This window comes from Anabrus simplex, chromosome X, assembly GCF_040414725.1.
Source record: "Anabrus simplex isolate iqAnaSimp1 chromosome X, ASM4041472v1, whole genome shotgun sequence".
NCBI classification, from domain to species: Eukaryota; Metazoa; Arthropoda; class Insecta; order Orthoptera; family Tettigoniidae; genus Anabrus; species Anabrus simplex.
Window position 1 is genome coordinate 170,540,489 of NC_090279.1, and position 18,298 is coordinate 170,558,786.

The 18,298-nt window shown below is 36.7% G+C and overlaps 1 protein-coding gene across 3 annotated transcripts in view; it reads left to right on the forward strand.

The window, feature by feature from the left end:
* Nucleotides 1–18,298, forward strand: part of LOC136886364 (eukaryotic translation initiation factor 4E transporter) — a 427,031-nt gene that overhangs the window by 185,120 nt on the left and 223,613 nt on the right. For all 3 annotated transcript variants that reach the window (XM_068230726.1, XM_068230727.1, XM_068230728.1), the window contains exon 2: nucleotides 964–1,070. In XM_068230726.1, coding sequence (XP_068086827.1) covers nucleotides 964–1,070 — 107 coding nt within the window. The remainder of the gene's footprint in view (nucleotides 1–963; nucleotides 1,071–18,298) is intronic.

An 18,298-nucleotide genomic window follows, 5' to 3' on the forward strand; every position in this document is an offset into this window, starting at 1 on the left:
GACATTACACTAAGATTTTTTGGAATCCTACATTTTTATTAGTCACAGCCTGCAAATGTTTATAGTTGGATTGCATAGAAGTCATCAGATTGCTGGTAGAGGAACCATTCCTCTCTTTTTGGTCAAGTTCTGCAAATCTTTTAAACCTTTTAAAGAGAAGACTGCCTTGAAATATTCAATCCAAATCCTGATGAACCGTATCTCCCAAACTTTTTAATGCAACATTATATGTCAAATGTATTAACCAATCCTTATATAATCAACTCTTATCTTGTTTTACTGTATACTTTGTCCTTATGGCAATCTCCAGTTGCTGAAAGTTGAAATAAATAACACATTGCTTTAAGAACATGAAAGAAAGAAAGAAAGAAAGAGCTTTTGCTTGAGAAAACAAAGTTGAAATGGGATAAAATTAAAACTTGAGATACTTTCAAAAAATTTCAGAGCTAACTTTTCCCAGTCAATGATTCTTTTGGTTATTTTTATGTTCTTTGTGCATTTGACAGTTCTTCAAACATAATGAATATTAATGGTAATGTTTCCACAATATCAAGCATGAAATACAGTAATATTAATTTTAAAACATGACTTCCTCCAAATATTTGATTGCAATAAGAAAAGTAATGGACAGATTGTCGAATGATTATTTACTAATGTGTGCCGTGCCGTATTCTGGGAGATTGTCAATTTGGTAATTTTGGGTGTTCTGAGAGTTTGTCTAGTTGGGAATTATCCACTTAAAAAGTGTTACTAGGAGAACATTTGCTTTTTTATGGAGTATATTTTAATATTTAATTTCTAAGATGTTCCTTTGGCCTTCTTATGTTTCCATGTAAAACTAATATTATGTTTAATTTTGTAGTAAATGTACAGGGAAGCTGATGAATTTTGTTTCCACACCACCCACATACGTAATTGCTTAGTTTTGACTAATTTTTAAAATAATCTCTTACTTTGTTGCAGGCGATGAGGTCCTCATCCTGTCTGTCTCGGAGAGAGAATCTCCATTGCAGACATCAGAAGCGCCAAAGAAGAAAAATGTTGCGGAAGATAGGATACAGTACACCCGGGTAAGAACTCGTACGCGCTTTTGTATTTGTTATGCTGGGGGTGCCGTGAATTCTTTCAAGAAGTGGTCTATTCCTGAGCATCAATTGTTGGATTAATTGCGGATGCTTACATGTGGATGGTTTTCTTTTTGGTGCCTGATCTATTCTTGTAATAGCTCAAACAGTTATTTGCAGTTAAGTTGTACAAAAAAAGTATGAGCGTACTGTATTGTAAAAAGTTCTTCGCAGGTACTTTTCTTGGAAACAGTTGAACCTGGAAATAGTTCAACCCAAAAGAAGATCTAAATAACTATGTTGTTTTCTGTACATTCCGTACAGTTCATCAATGTTTTGAGCACATTACAGTATTCTTTGTTAAGGCAACTGAAATACTCCTACTCGATCAGAGATAATCAGTCTCCCAGGCGTTAATTGATTAGCTGTAATGTATTTGAAACGTTGGCAAACTGTACGGAATGTACAGGAAATACAATTCAACCTTGAAGAGAAACTAAATAACTATCTACCACATCTAGAAATATATTGTTTGTTGTATCAATGGGATTTGTATCTACATGGGAGGTGAATTATCTTCTTTCGTTTCACGCTGTTTGAAGTATGTTGAATCAGTCATTTCTCTGTGCATTTTTTTTCTTAGTGCCCAGTATTTCTTCATTCTTTCTGAACTTTGTTTCTGCTCGTCTTCCAAGATAATAGGTTTTGCTTGTAATGTAGATTGGTCTTGGAACCTTTTATTTTCGTCTTTAGTTTTTACTTTAGCTGATGACCGATTAGTAAATTTTCTGTAATTTTTAATTCTACTAGTTCTGTTTGTTTGTTTCTTTAAACCAGTTGAGTTTTGTTTTGTGGTTACAGAAAGTCAGATTATATTTTGATTATAATTAAAATTTAACCTAATAATATATTAAATGCAAGGATCATATAATACCATGCACTCTTTTCTAAAGCATCTTTACATGTGTTTTAGAGAGATGCACAATTATAAAGAACATTTTTTTACTATTAATAATTGCAATAAGCATTTTTGTGTTTAATATTGTGGCCTTGTTTATGATAAACGGTGAAATAAATATTCAGCGAGATCTCCTGTCGTAACCTCGATATTTTCATTTTTATAACTGACACATCTTGGACATTGTCTTTGAGAATTTGCACTTTAATATTTATCAAATTTAAATCGTAATTCAACCAGTCTCTAATTTTGTCATCGCATTCCCTGAAACCTGTAGGCATCTTTATTAACTGAAATATAATTCTGTAACAAAATCAGCATTCCATGTTATGAGTGTGTCTCTATAATGGAAATATTATTCTATATGAACACCACCATCTGAAGTTGCGAAGTTAAACATCAACTTGCATGTAACGCAAGAAAACCTATTTTGTTGAATACTCAACATTATACCAAACTTTTTACCTTTTCCTTTGTGGAATTGAAATAATTAATTTGTCGGCTTAATTTTCTTGCGTGACAATTCACACATTTATTTTATGTTTTATTGTGGCATTATGAATTCTTGAGGAATGGGTGATTTTTTTATGGAAAGGATTGTTACATACAAAAAATTTAAGTTCTTTGTACAGTAATGCCTCAGGTAAGCAAAAATGTAGAATTATACAAATAGGAAATAGATGGAGAGTAGCAACTTTTCATGTGAGCACACGTTAAGAACATGCAGAAGAAAAGCATGGGTCCAAAACGGTGCTTAACCACTCATTATGGTACCAACACTTCTAAATTATGTTTTAAAAAGGTTTATGTTGCTATAAAAAGGAAATAAATTAAAAAACAGATTTGTACTGTATTCAACAATTTGTTTTTCATTTGTGTGAACCACTTCACAATTGTCCTGCTCGTCGGAGTTCAACCAGGGCTTATAGTTACTTTCATACGTTCAACAAATCCTGTACTTTTCAATGTTTTTGGCGTTCATGCTGTATTTCGCATCACTATGCTTTTGAAAATTTTTTTCACTCGATTGCATGTTTGTATGTCCGACTCTTGTCCTTTCTCTGTGGGGTCGGGTGTGGACGTTTTTAAGGACTTAAATGTGAAACAATTTGTTAAATGTGATATCATAGAGGGTAGTGTGAATGGAAACAGGAAGATCCATTTATGTACAGGCCTGTTTGTATCAGTTATCGCTTTAATATTTATTTGTATTTCACAACATAGAACGAGTGATATAGAAAGTGTTTCCAAAATTACAAATTAGCTATTCATTTGTAGACTCTCTTCTCGCTCTCCTGCCTTGAAGATACTACAGTAATTTCATTATTGATCTAAGATTCTGTGATGTGATGGCTCCAGATCTTTTCACATTAGCCTTTTACTTCCTTGCTTTTTCACTGGTTTTATGAAAGCAGTTTACGTAGTTGTTATCTACAGGAAAGAAAAAATTATCAGTCTGAATAAAACTTGGATATTTATTGGTACGTAAAGAAACTTCTGTGCGGTAAAATATGAATGATAAAATTTTTCACATGAGTAAATCATCGGACAGAAACTTTTTGTCCCTTAAATGTCATCTGCTGTTTGGATAGTATGGTTTACATCAGAAGTTGCAGATATTTGGCAGGCTTTTTCAGTATTTCCAGAGTTAAACACAATAAGACTTTAACAGAACTTGGGGCTTGTTCATTTTTCAGTTACTGAACATGGGCCCTTTCTTGTAATTTGTTGCAAGAGCCTATGAATTTACCAAATAAAAAAAATAAAATAAAAAAATAAAAAACTTTTTTGTACTTGTTGGTTTTAGTAGTATTTTCAGTTTCCCAATAAGAGACATGAACCTTTTTTATCTTCTCTGTACATCTGCATAGTTATAAAATGTTCTTTTGATACTATAATGACCTGTCTGACTTATTTGTCACAGTTTTTTGGACGTTTCACTAAGTTCATATCGTGGCTTTTCTCCCCTCAGTATTTATTCGTGCTTACAGAGACATTACTTTCTGAATTATAAGGTGAATCTGGTGACAGTATTTTTGACTTCACAAAACTGGCTAGGTTTACCTAAGATTGAAGTCAACCAATATTTTTTCTGTAAAAATTGAGGTATTTCTGGGCTGGTATAAAGCCAGTAATTAATAACGTGTGTTCCATAAAAAGAACCTAATTTATAATTGAGAAATTTTAACACTGACTAGGAATTTGGACAGTATTTGAATTATGGGTTTTATTTTTCAAGTAGGCCTACCTCAATATTTTTATGTGTTTATCAGCATACAGTATCTTCAGGGTAACTTTTCAACAAGTGAATTTACATACTTGTGATAAGGAAATCGTGAATGAACTTTACTTTTCAAAACAAATTTTTTTTAGTATGTAAAAAGTCACATTAAAAAATGAAGTCATTCAAGCTGTCTCAGAAATGAATAAATTGAATCGAAGAGAATGTGCTGAATATGCTGGGGAAATCTAAATTTTGTAACAGTCATTTTACTGGTCATCAAATGGCTCAACTTGTTGAATAGGAAGTTACAGGATGTTATGAATATCTGACATTTTTTTAAAAATTGAAATGTTTTTAGTTAAATTTAAACCCTTTTCATTTGTTGACATGAAACAAGTATTATTTTCCAGATTGTGATATCGTCACTCATTAGTTCATACTTTAGTAAACTGTAGTAACCTTAGTGAATATTATACTCTTATTATAGCCACATGATTATCTTTCCATGGCACTGAAAGATAATGTGCTGACAATTTTTCTATGACTGATGGCGAGGACTGTTCTCCTAATCTTTTAACTTCTGTATTGCTAAAGCTTTACTTCTAACATTAATAAAAGTCAAATTGTAGTCTTAATTTGGGAGAAATACAGGATTTGCTTTGCATGTTTTTGTGCCATCTTGCATGTGAATGTATTGGAATCTTTGTAAATAAAATAATTATCCCTAACTATTACAGTATGATTACAAAAATCAAATATGAATAATATACTTAATCAACTCACGCTTTGGCGTCAATTGTAATCTAATTCAGAATATATAAATAAGTAACTGAATAAATTACTAACATAATTAAAATAAAATAAATTAATAAAAATAATTAATCGAAATAACCGTAGTGTGAGCGCTAGAGTTCACCAGAATGGGTCCCTCGAATTTTGATAGAGCATGGTGATTTTTGCTCTCCCAGGGTGTGTACATAAATCTGTACTAGTAAATCTGCTTCAGGCCTTACCTAACCTTCTGAAAACGACTAAATAGGTAGGAACTGCAGCTAGTTCATCAATAACTCCACTGATTCTAAAATAACTATATTCTGAATAACATCTGTGCATGAGCACCTCATCCACATACCAAAATAAATATAAATACTCACAAAATGCTGGTGGAAGACTCCATATTAACAACAAAACAGTGGGAAACCAAAAGCGAGGACAAAGTTTCCAAAGCAGTCAGTCCGTTGAACAAAGCATGTATATGTCCTTCACTGTCTCTTTGTATCAACAAGATTTTCATATTATCATAATTGGCACTATATCATAAAGATACTGTACCTTTATAATACAGTGTTCATTGATTCTAACACTTGGTTTAAAAATACATTCACTCAAGCAACACACGCTTGCTGTTCCAGAACATAAATTATGGAAAGTCTGAGATACAGTACCCCATAGCTTTCACCAACATACAATACCAAGCCGCCACAAGTGGTACAATATGAAGTGCGTAAGTACTCCATAGTAGTGGGTTAGTATCACACTTCACATTCCAGAAACATACAAGACCACGTTCCACCAAAGTTACATCTGCTCTCATACGCTGTTATAAGTCCAGTCTCCTCCACTAAAGTTTGAAGTCCAGTCTCTCATATGCCCATATAGTCCTCAACTTCCCCTCACTCTCACATGATACATCGAGATTTATCCTGGCCATCCAATCACGAGTAGAAGATCCTTTTGCCATATCAAGACCTCGCGCTGAACCTCTTCCGGATCCCAAGACAATAAGGACAAGGTCACGTCATCAGACTCTGGGCTATCCACATGACTCATACAGTTTCAGAGTTTTCCCATTCGTTTGTACAAAACAAATTACTCATATCACATATGGAGACCTTCCAGCTTAAAATATTAAGAACAAAATATACAACTGAAATAATAATAATAATAATAATAATAATAATAATAATAATAATAATAAATCGAATGACTATATCTCTTACTTTGGAATACAGTGTGAGGGTGTGATATACGTACTATCACAGTATAACCTTACAAATTAGGACTAGCTTGAGAGAGAGAAATGCATTTATTTTGGCTTCCCCCATTTGGAGGCTGCCAAAAAGACAAAGCTTACATGAAAATTTGATTAATAATTACAAGGGTCGTTTAAAATATGTCAATAAATGATAGGTATATGATAATAAAGCCTACTTATTAATTTAATTTAATAATTTAAAAAATGGTGTCAGTCAATTTTGAAATCTATGAAGAGTTCCACAAGGAATTCCTCATAGGACAAAGACGTAGCTAAGAGTATAAATGATTGTTTACTATTGCTAATGATCCTTTCAGGGCTGCTAATCCAGTGTCCTCAATAAATTGATTATGCAATTAAATTTCTTACAAAAGTTGTGAAATGTGTGAGTAATGGTGCCTTGTGCTCCTATCATCGATCCTAAAACATCTATGGAGTCCAGGTGATATTTCTTGGCATAGTATGGAATTGTAAGTGCATATATATCACATTTCTCCTTGTGTACATCATGTGGTTGAGTGGATGATGCTTCAGTTCTAATTGTGGGGTCTATTATGAATCCTTTACTTGAGCCCGGTGGTATAGCTATCGCGCCAATCTGCCGGCTTGACCCCGTCTGCGACAATCCATGTACCTCCTCGTGAACCGTATAATTCTTTTCTCTCAGGGCTTCAGCAATCGTAAATCTTATGCGATGTCATGAATTCCGTAGGGTGTCATTAAATGGACAGGAACCTAAGACGTGACCAAGTGTTTGCCTCACTGTGGCAGTGCTGGCAGTGGTTATTGTCTTCGGACCTGCCAGGTAGTGCATGAACTGGAACTACATTTGCTGTCAGTTTTATGGTATTTCTCCAGTCGCTTCTAATTAAACCATCGGGTTTTCTTACCCACTGATTGGCTGGTGTGTGTTCCTTATACAGTATAACACTCGTACCCTTTTGTGGTAAGTCACACCAGGCATCAAATTCTTTCTCACAGAGTTGTCGTAGGAGCGAGACCTTGACTGATTCGTATTCAGGAGTAGGCAAAGTTTAAGCACTTCTCGGTTTCTGTATGGAGGTCTCTGGTATGGTTAATGTGTATATTGTAGGATCGTTCGAGAACTTGGCATGCATTTACAGTGGCGGTCACAATAATAGAGCCACCTCTATTGACGGGATTAAGAACTAGGATATCTATTAGTTCGCAAAATCTCCATGACTGCCGTGTTGTCAGTCCCTTTTAGACATCAGGGAAGACGTCGCTGCTATCTGTAGTTGTGCGAAAGGAAGCGTTTGAGCTAGATGTGCGAAAAGAGGCATAAAGGTAAGAATCTTATGGGTCAAAATAATAGAGCCGTTTTACAGAAGTCGCGTTCAAATTGATGTTTTGCAGTTGTTTTGGGGCTTGACTTGGTGTCTTGCCAGTATATCTTCTAACCTTTCTTGTGTGAAAGCTGTTCTCCATCGCGGTTTTGTTATTAGTTACGGAACCATTACTATGCCACTTGTGAACGAGTTATTGCACGTAATGTTTTGATGGTACTGTGAAACCAGCAAACTGTGCATGGAATTTTCAAAGGCATCTATTAACTGAGCGACTCGGATAGTTTGAGGCGCTGGCCTTCTGACCACAACTTGGCAGGTTCAGTTCTGGCTCAGTCCGGTGGTATTTGAAGGTGCTGAAATACATCATCCTCATGCTTTTAAATTTCCAGGCACGAAAAGAAATCCTTTGGGACAAAATTCTGGCACCTCACTCTCCAAAAAACCGAAAAAGTAGTTTGTGGGATGTAAGCCAATAACCTCATCTTGTGCAAATAACACTCAGCCAAAAGTATTCTCTGCACTGTAGAGTACTTAACCATCACAATAATAACCTTAAGACACACCTTAAAACTCATAGTTAGTAGCAAACTGCTGCATCACCTGTCAAGACTTATCATAGCAAGCTTGACACAAGCCATGTGCTCTCTTGGGTATTCCCATGGCATGTGAGTAAAAGTGCGAAGTCTTATACTGCCGGTACTTTCATAATTAAGAAGTTCTTGTATTTTCACCAGTTGAATGTGATTTTTGATGTAATCATTTCAGAGAAATATTTGTTTCTTACATTACACAAATTTAAAATGGAAATCCTCTTGCATAAAATAACTCTTCCATTCAAAAAAGTAAGCTGTAAATACATTTTGGCATTTTTTCCTAGGTGCTCAGATGTTTTCCTGAGGTCCTAATTACAAGATGTTGCTGCTAATGCTTTTGGTGCTTGTTAGTATTTTTGTCATGTGTGCTGCATTGCATGTTTTGCATGCTGTACCTTCTGAGCTCTACTGGAAAGAAATTACCTTCCTCATATTTATTTTGAATTATTAATAAGGGTCAGAAATGTTGATCACTTAATTATTGTTGGTGTGCTTGTTTACTTACTTTCTTCAAATACTGAAACTACTGTATAATTTATTTATTGTTAACTCTTCATGTGAACTGTTCCGGTTTAAAGTTCTGCATGAAAACACAGTCCTATTAGAGAAAACTAAAAGAAAATTGATTCTCCGTTCCAGTATATTGGGCATGGGAATGAACAAGTCTCCTCATGATCAGAGATTGGTTCTGTATTGTTGAAGGCAATCCCTGTTCTTCTGCTGACTTCCAAGGCATAACACATTGGAGGGTTTTTTGTCATGCTGAACTCCCTTTGCCTTAGACAGCAGATTGAATACTAGAATGCCTGATCTGCCTACTGTGCCATTCTAAAGGTTTCCTCCTCTGCCGTGATTGTCATGAAGGACTTCTCCATAAAGCTGGGAAAGGACCCTTACGAGGTGTTACCAGGTGGGACAACAATAGGGAACATGCATGATCCGGGGTTTTAATTAAAAATGCGCTAATCTGATTCAAAATTTCATGCAGATTTCAAAAATGTGATCAGAATGTACAAATAATAACTCCAAACATGATAAAAATCTAAATCAATGTACTAAACTGTCACGTGACGCAAGTACGCGATCTCATTGGTCTGACGTCATCGTACAGGTTGACTGAATTAGCAGACGAAATAACACATAATGTGCTGTGAGAAGCAGGATACACTTCGCGTATTTCTATTTTATGTTAGTGTCTGGTATAGTTAAATTCGAGGTCTATACATTGGATAATAATCTGAGTGGTATATTTTAGACTTAAAGTGAATCCTGCGCGAACAGTGAGGCAGAAAACTTATAAATGGTGTAGAGTTCCGATGTGCTATAGCACATCGCATACCATCCCAAACAAATTGTTTATAAATGTTCCAAAGACGCTAAAACTAGGGAGAAATGGATTTTGGCGAGCCGGAGAAATGCTGGTGATATATCGGAAAAGTCTACAGGTTATTTTTGAAGATTTTAACGTAAGATGAATTTGTTTGAATTTTCAATCACTTTTCCATATCAGCTGTTCTAGTGGTAAAACTTTAAATTTTAATGTATGATGCTTTATTTAAATGCTTCAATTACATCTTGGATTATGAAAGTAATAAACAGTGCATTCATTAATGCTGATTATTAAAGTATTCTCCAAACCTAACCTATGTTTTGGGTGATCCATGTCAAGATAATAAATCAAAGGGGTTATGAACCATTTTGACAGACAGCTCCAATTCTACCAATTTATCTTGGCATGCGACAGTTATTTAAGTCTTTATTGCAGAGATTAATTTGTAAAGAAATTTAGGCTATATCTAAATACTCTATAATATAACAAAAAATAGGCGTGTACATCATGAAAGGAGACAACGTGAATTTAACAAATGTATAACTCTACACAAAACCAATGCTTGCCTGTTGGGGTCTTATAAGTTAATAATGCTCAATTATTATATTTATCATAATATTAACGAAATAAATAACATAATTGCACACGGGTGAAAATAGTGATGTTGGTGTTTAAAATATTATCCAACTTAGCCTAAGTTTTACGTTATACAAGCCAAGTCAATAAACCGAAGGGTAAAAATACCGGGCGAGTTGGCCGTGAGGTTAGGAGCGCGCAGCTGTGAGCTCGCATCTGGGAGGTAGTGGGTTCCGAACCCCACTTCCGGCAGCCCTGAAGATGGTTTTCCGTGGTTTCCCATTTTCACACCAGGAAAATGCTGAGGCTGTACCTAAGGCCACGGCCGCTTCGTTCCCATTCCTAGGCCTTTCCTATCCCATCGTCGCCATAAGACCTATATGCGACGGTGTGACGTAAAGCAAATAGCAAAAAAAAAAAAGTAAAAGTCACAGCACCCAATGACATTCCTGTATTTGAACGACTAAAATGTCACCAGAACACTTTTCTTGCCTGATATGCTCAGCTTGTTAAAAGCCAAATGTAATTGTTATTGGCTTTACGCCCCGCTAACTACTTCTACGGTTTTCGAAGACGCCGATGTGCAGAAATTTAGTCCTGCAGGAGTTCTTTGACGTGCCAGTAAATCTACCGACACAAGGCTGACTTATTTGACCACCTTCAACTACCACCGGACTGAACCAGGATCGAACCAGCCAAGTAGGGGTCATAAGGCCAGCACCTCAACCGTCTAAACCACTTAGCCCGACTTGTGAAAACTAGATGAAGTCATATTTATCTTTATCATGTTTAACTTTTTCCCTCCACAAAGAGATTTAATGTTTCTCTTTCATAGGCCCCGGAAGTGGGTAGGCCAGCTGTCCCAACCATAAATACTGTATATATATTTTTTGGGAATTATAGATTATAGCCCTATAGTACTATGATCTTTCTTTCTTAATCAGTTTATCCTTCAGGGTTGGTTTTCTCTCGGACTCAGCGAGGGATTTCACCTATACAGCTTCAGTGTCCTGGAACGTGAGACTTTGGGTATGGTGATGAAACTGGTGAGGAGGGCATTACCTCGCCCAGGCGGCCTCACCTGCTATGCTCAACAGGGGCCTTGTTGGAGGATGGGAGGATCGGAAGGGATAGACAAGAAAGAGGGAAGGAAACGGCCGTGGCCTTAGGTGCCTGGAGGAGAAGTGGGAAAATACGAAAAACCATGGCTGAGGTGTGATTCGAAACTCCTCTACTCAGTTGACCTTCCGAGGCTGAGTAGACCCCGTTCCAGCCCTCGTACTATTTGTTGTCAACTTTCATGGCAGAGCCGGGAATCGAAACCGGGCCTCCGGGAGTGGCAGCTAATCACTACACCACAGAGGCGGACTAGTACTATAATGCTACCTATATGTTTATGTTAGTGCTGAAATCCGATTTCTTACTTTACTAATGCTAAAAGCCCGAAAATGTAATGTTATTCTTTAATATGGGAAGGAAATGTTGAAAGTGATGTGATGTCTATCCAGGTTCGTTGTTATCCTAATACTATGGGTTACAGTACATTGCACGTACATAAAAGACGCCACTTACAAACTTGCTTTTTATCCGCGAATTTCTGCGGCCACAAAAGTCACTATTTTTCACGAATGATGACACCTGCACATGGTAGATTGTCTGCCTAGTTATTTGCGATCATGAATAATAAACAATCGGCTTTTAGCAACGGCTGATGCACAACGGCTGGTAGAGCTGCATGCGGTACTGGATCGTGACGTCACAGCGCGCCGCTTACGTCATAGGCCGTTTCACTCGCCTTGCGGAAAGGCACTATTAAATATTTTTTTAATGGTAGAAAACAAGGCAACTTACCACAATGTAATACGTTTACGTACTACTTCATTGGTGTACTTTTCAAAAAAAAATATTTTTGAAAATTATGCATGTTCCCTATTATTAAAGGGTTTTCTATCATTTTACCTTTGTCCTGCCTTGTGACTGATACAGACTGGTCTCCAATATGCTTGAACCTGGGTTGCCCCAAGTTAAAAGCAAATTGCTGCCCATTAATCCTGGGCATAATGAATAGTTAAAGAACCAGTATTTATATTCATGGTATGGCTATAAATAGTACATAGTTATTTACCTAAGTATGGCACTCAAAAAAGGAATTTTGGGCTGAGAAGACTTGGGAGTAGTGTTGGCTACTGAATGCATGATTCGAAGCAGAGTATAGATTCATTCAAGTGTCCGAGTGAATCTATTCACAGGAACAGCGAGCTCACGGCACACGATTCAGCTTACTCCCAGCGGACAGTGCTGAGCGGTGCACTCACTGGACACAGGCGGAGAGCCGAGCTTCCGCTGCAGCGAGACATACAGTGAGCCATGGTACACTGAAAGAATCGTATTCTATAATAGACTCTCGAGCTCAGCTCATTTGAAAATAATTCCCACTTGCATTCACTGTCCTCTTCTTACAGGGAGGTTTAAATAATAGATGGATTTATTTGCAGTGTTAAAAAGGTAGTCAAAACAATTCTGAAGTAGCTAGTAAGTACTGTAGGTAGGCTATTAGGTTATACTATTTATTAGTTTAATGAATCTTAGTATTATAACTTAGTTGACATTTGACAATTAAACTCGACTCTAGCCTGCCCTATGACTGAGTCATGCTCATGACCACTCAAAAGTACCTGTCTTTTATTGGGAGGGATGGCTCAGTATTCTCTCAGTTCGTATGTTGCATCGTTGCACAAGACTTCAATCATATGTGAACAGTAAGTGAGCCAAATGACTCATTAACTTAACCAACAGTATGCTGAATCAGAAAACCAGCAGGCTACTGTACATCTTGGGTAGCCTATACAAAATATGACGATTTAAAAAAATCCTCAGCTGATAGAAAAATACATAGTTTCAAAAATGACTGAGCGAGTTGGGCGTGCGGTTAGAATCGCATAGCTTTGCGCTTGCATTCGGGGGATGGTGGGTTTGAATTCCACCGTCGGCAGTCGTTAAGATGATTTTCCATAGTTTCCCCATTTTCACACCAGGAAATGCTGGGACTGTACCTTAGTTAAGGCCATAGCTGCTACCTTCCTAATCCTAGACCTTTCCCATCCTGCGTCGCCGGAAATCTTCGATGTATTAGAGTGACTAGCATTTTTTTCTAAGAAAGGAGTTCATAGTATGAAGACCAGATGGCAGCTGTGAGCACTGAATGCTGTTGCCGCCGTCTTACCAGTACGTACTACACAGATGCAGTAGGAGCGGTGACTGTGCCGTGAATCGGATCACTGTATCAATTCATTAACGTGAATGGAATCAAATGAATCGAATGTCCCATCACTAGTAGGGAGATGAACTGCTCAACTATAAAAACTTAAGCAGTCTACAGCAAACTCTTGATTATCTGGGCTAATCGCCAGACAAATTTGCACGGATAACTGAAAACACAGATAATACGAATGTGTCCATTTTAATGCATAATGAAACTTTTGATGATATAGAACAACAATTCTGTTTGAAAGTGCTATCATTTCAAACAGTTAATGCATTCAATAACCACTTTTTTATCAATAAAGTAGGTCAATTTAGAAATGAAGTCTATTGTTGGTAAAACACTCTAATTTAAAAAAGTGAATACTATGAGATTCTGTTTGCTATTTTTAATGTCTCTGACTGTCTGAACATAAATCGCATATTCATTCCAAATTTCTTTACAGATTCTCCTTTTTCAAACTTTTTGTTTAATTCAAGCTTTTGTTTTAAAGTTAAAAGCTCTTTCTTTCGCTTCGTAGCCATGACTGCTATCACAGAACACCAACAACCAACTGCTGTACAGTACATTGTTTAGTTCTCGAACAAAGCACGTTTGCAATAGAGAGCGCGCGCTCAAATTTCAAGCGCTCAGTTCACGTGTGTTCAAAATGCCTTGACAAAATGATGGAAATAAAATAAAAATTATAGTACAATAAATCTTTAGGTTGTATGGATAACCTGCGAGCCAGGTAATCTGCACCTGGTTAATCAGGAGTTTGCTGTATTTTGAATTGTCAATGAGAGGTTGTGTGGAATTACATTAGTAGAAGAATAAGCTTGAATGGAATTTTTAAAAGTGGGAAGAATCGTGGTTGGAGTTAGGGGATAAATTGGAACAATACTAGTTCCTAAGTAGAGGAATTAGAGATTGGAATAATTTCCCAAGATGATTTCCATCTTCTTTGAAATCATTTAAAAGAATACTAGGTGAACAATTTTGCTGGGAAATCTGCCACTTGGGTGACAGCCCTAAATTCAGATCAGTGGTGATTGATTGAGAGGTGTCTGTGAATGGGTCTGCGCCACAGCTGTCTTTACCCCCGTTCGGCCTGGTGGGACATACAAAAACTGGAGTGAATAGTACATCCAGAAGGGACTTTGTTACCTTATTTATTGGAATAAATTAAACTCGTGTCCTCGTCCCGAGGTAGTTCACCTTTAGGCACATCCTCAGTGGAGGTGAGTTACGTGTACCATTTTCACCACATACTAGTCCTCCTACCATAGTGCTAACCATTACACTATGAAAGTAGACATTTATTGGCTTGCTCCTGTACCTTGGATGTTTGTTTTAGGTATAATCTTGATTAATATGGAATTTACTAGACTTGTAAGTGTTTCGATGTACAAAATATCTCTAGAGCTTATGATGGATGGTAATGACCTTATGTACAGTACATTTGAGTTTTTAACCTTATTCTAGTTCTCACTTCCTCACAACCATCCAAGATACTTGTTTCAAAGAAAGCCAGTGCAAGTTGCCTGTAGTTCAAATATAGTGCGATCCTGCTGTTTTTTTTTAAATTTTTTTTTAACATGACCCTTACAAGTTTCTCGTGTGTTTTATTTTATTTTGTTGGATTAATTTGTAATTTGCATTTGATATTATTTGTCTGGTTTTGTTTATTGCTGTGTGGTACCATTAGACTTTGCTGTGCTGTTTCTCTTATATAGAATTACCCGATATTGGACTCCCTGCTGCGTGGTTGTGAGCAATGCTTTTCTAGTGTGTTCTTGCTCTGTATCTGTAAATATTAGATGGATGTCATGTGTAAGTAAGATAACTTGAAGATTTCTTCTGAACTAGTTGACCCTTCAACAAAATTCTAAAAATTGTTTTTAAAAAAGTGTTTAATGCATTAATCGCCATATAGACAAAGTTTTTCCCTTTTTAGTGTTCATTATCTCTTCGGCAATTTCTTTATATATACCGTCGAAATCTGTTATAACGACCCTGAAGGGACTGCTAATCAATGGTCGTTATAGCCGATAACCGCACAAACTGGGTCTTTTTGTTGTTGCTAAAAATCTAAGTTTTACTTTGTACTCGGATGATATGGCCTGCTTAATTTTTAAAGACATTTATTTAAAGAGAGACTATTTTCTGTCTGTCCTTCCAAATTGTAGAAATAGTTCAGTGTGATACACCCAATTCTTTTGCGATGCTGACATTTGTATCCCCATTTTCTAATCGCCATGTAATATTTAATATTAAACACTTTACTTCTGCAACATTTTTCACAACGATATTTTCCTTGACTATTTAAGACTGACTTGAGATCTACAATAATAAGAGTTACATTGTTGACAGCAACCCCCAAATACGTAAAAAATAAAAATAAACACTGGACATTATAGCCGGTACATTTTCCCAAAAAGGGGATCAAAAGTAGTAGTTATATGCGATATATTGTAATAAGAGATGTCTTACTAAGCGATGTTTTAAATGCAGTGTTTATATAGGATATAGAAGGGCCTGTTAGATTTCGCCGTTATATCCAATACGTTGTTAAAAGCGATGTTGCCATAAACAGTTTCGACTGACTCGCTGTGTGTGCGAGATCAAATAAGTTCTCCAAATCATAACAGCAAATGTGGCTACTGCAGTGGCTTGCACAGGGACATTCTAACTGTGGGTAATGTATTTAGATCGGGAAAGATATAATTTAGCAGGGCATCATCGTCCAGCGTTACTCTAATGTGGAAGTACAAGTGAAAGACTTATTTCTTCTGTTTCTACTGCTTTTCACACATTCTGGTCAGGTTGCGAGTGTGAACATTGTTGAACATGTAGACTTTGCTCTGTTGTACAACTGGTTGCCCTTTCTCATGCCAGCCTTAAGTGGAGGGATTTATTCACTACTAGCTGATGTACCCGTGCTTCGCTACGGAATTCTAAATTTTATACATAATTCTAGGTTAGGTAGTGTAAACGTTGTGAGCAAGATTGTATTAAGTTGCATAGCTCTTAACGTTGCCCTAGAAGCACGACGGGCAAGTCACCAACGTCTTTTCTCATATCAAGACTGGGTTAGGTAATTTTCATTGTAATGGTAGGCCAGCTTGCCTACCGTCAGACACAATCAGGTTGGGGAGTTTTCATTATAATGGCAGACACTCGCTCTCCGCCTGCCTTTATAGATTCTCAGAAAGACTCTCTTAGTGGTTTTCCCAACTAAAATGAACATGGGTCATTACAATGACGTCGGTAGGAATGGCGCGATTAAAGGGAATGCCTTAATATGAAATACCCGATCAAATTAAAAACCACACATTTTTTTCACTTTTAACGAACAGTACTATGCTGCCGAACTAACAGTCCAAAGCTACAGAGTTGGAATGACCAAGACGCAGACATCCGTGATCCGTGAACAGTCTTCGTCCTTTTTTCGGCAAGGGGGGTGTTCAAATACTGGATAGTCCCAGGGCAAAAACTATGCCCGTTTATCTCAATTCACTATACCGGCGGGGGAAAGAACTATCTGATGTGGAGGCAATTTTTCCTCCAAGCCAGAGAAGAAACCACATCTTCGCTGCTAATTTGGAATAAAATTAATGTAGATTATATGAAAGTGAAGAGGAAGAAGCTTTTCCTAAGAAATGGCTCTTTTCAAGGTTGAATTTTGAGTTATTTAGTGAATTCTGGTACTATAATGTGGAATAGGGCTAAATTGTAATTCCGGACCAGTTCTACTACTACTACTACTACTACTACTACTAACTAAGCCTCTGATTTAAGTGCGCACACTGCTCATTCAAAACAACGCGTCAGAGTAGGTATCGAATAGCTGGCATACTATGATGAACCAGTATGTTGCGTACCAGCAGTGTCGGAAAATGTATGAAGCAGAGGATTCGCATGCTAAAGAAGAAAGTTATCTAACTCCTCAGCTATTTCCCGCCAATATTCAGTTAAGCTGTTATACTCGGTACGCAGCAGTAATCCCATCTATTGGAGTTGAATGTCAGCATAAGAGACAAAGAACATTACAACAAACAACGGTCAGTGTAATGTTATTGTTGATCTATGTTACGCGCTTTCGATATTGTAGGCCGTCACATTGTCTTCTGGTTCTGAAATGCCACTCTTATCATAGTCAGTACGGTAAAACTGAATAAAACATAAATGATCGGAAATTATATTATCTAACTTTTGTTATGTAGTAATTTTCCGTAGGACCAAGAACATAGGTATTTAAAAATTAAATTTTAGGTGCTTTCTATTAAACTACCATTTCACCCAGGGTGAATAACATTGTTTATAGCTTAAACTGTAGTTTCTTATTCTCCGACTCTACATACCGATTTTCATTAAATTCTGTTTACCCATTTTGTCGGGGCTCGGCGTTGATATGGACTTAGCAACAAAAATCCAAATTCATGAATATCTCTTGTTAACATAGCCGGTACGGTAAAAATGCATAAGATGTAAATGATCAGAAATTTAATTTTACATAACTTTCGTTATGTAGTATTTATCAATATGACCACTAATAATATAAAAATTTGAGAATTGAATTTTAGGCCTTCCCCTAAACTACCATTTCACTCAGCATGAATAAAATAATTTATAGCCAAGATTGTAGCGGCTCATCCCCTGACTCTACATACCGATTTACATTAAATTCTCTTCAGCCGTTTTCTCGTGATACATGTACATACATACAGACGGACAGACAGAAATTACGGAAAAGTAAAAACGGCTTTTTCTTGTTACTGTGGACATGATCGATACAGAAATGCCATTCTTTTCAAATTCTGAGCAATGTACAGACAAAACTTTTATATATATAGATTGTTTCTGGTTTGTTGGTTGGTTGGTAGTGTATGTATGAAGTGTGTTCTCACACACACACACACACACACACACACACACACACACACACACACACAACCTCCCCCTTG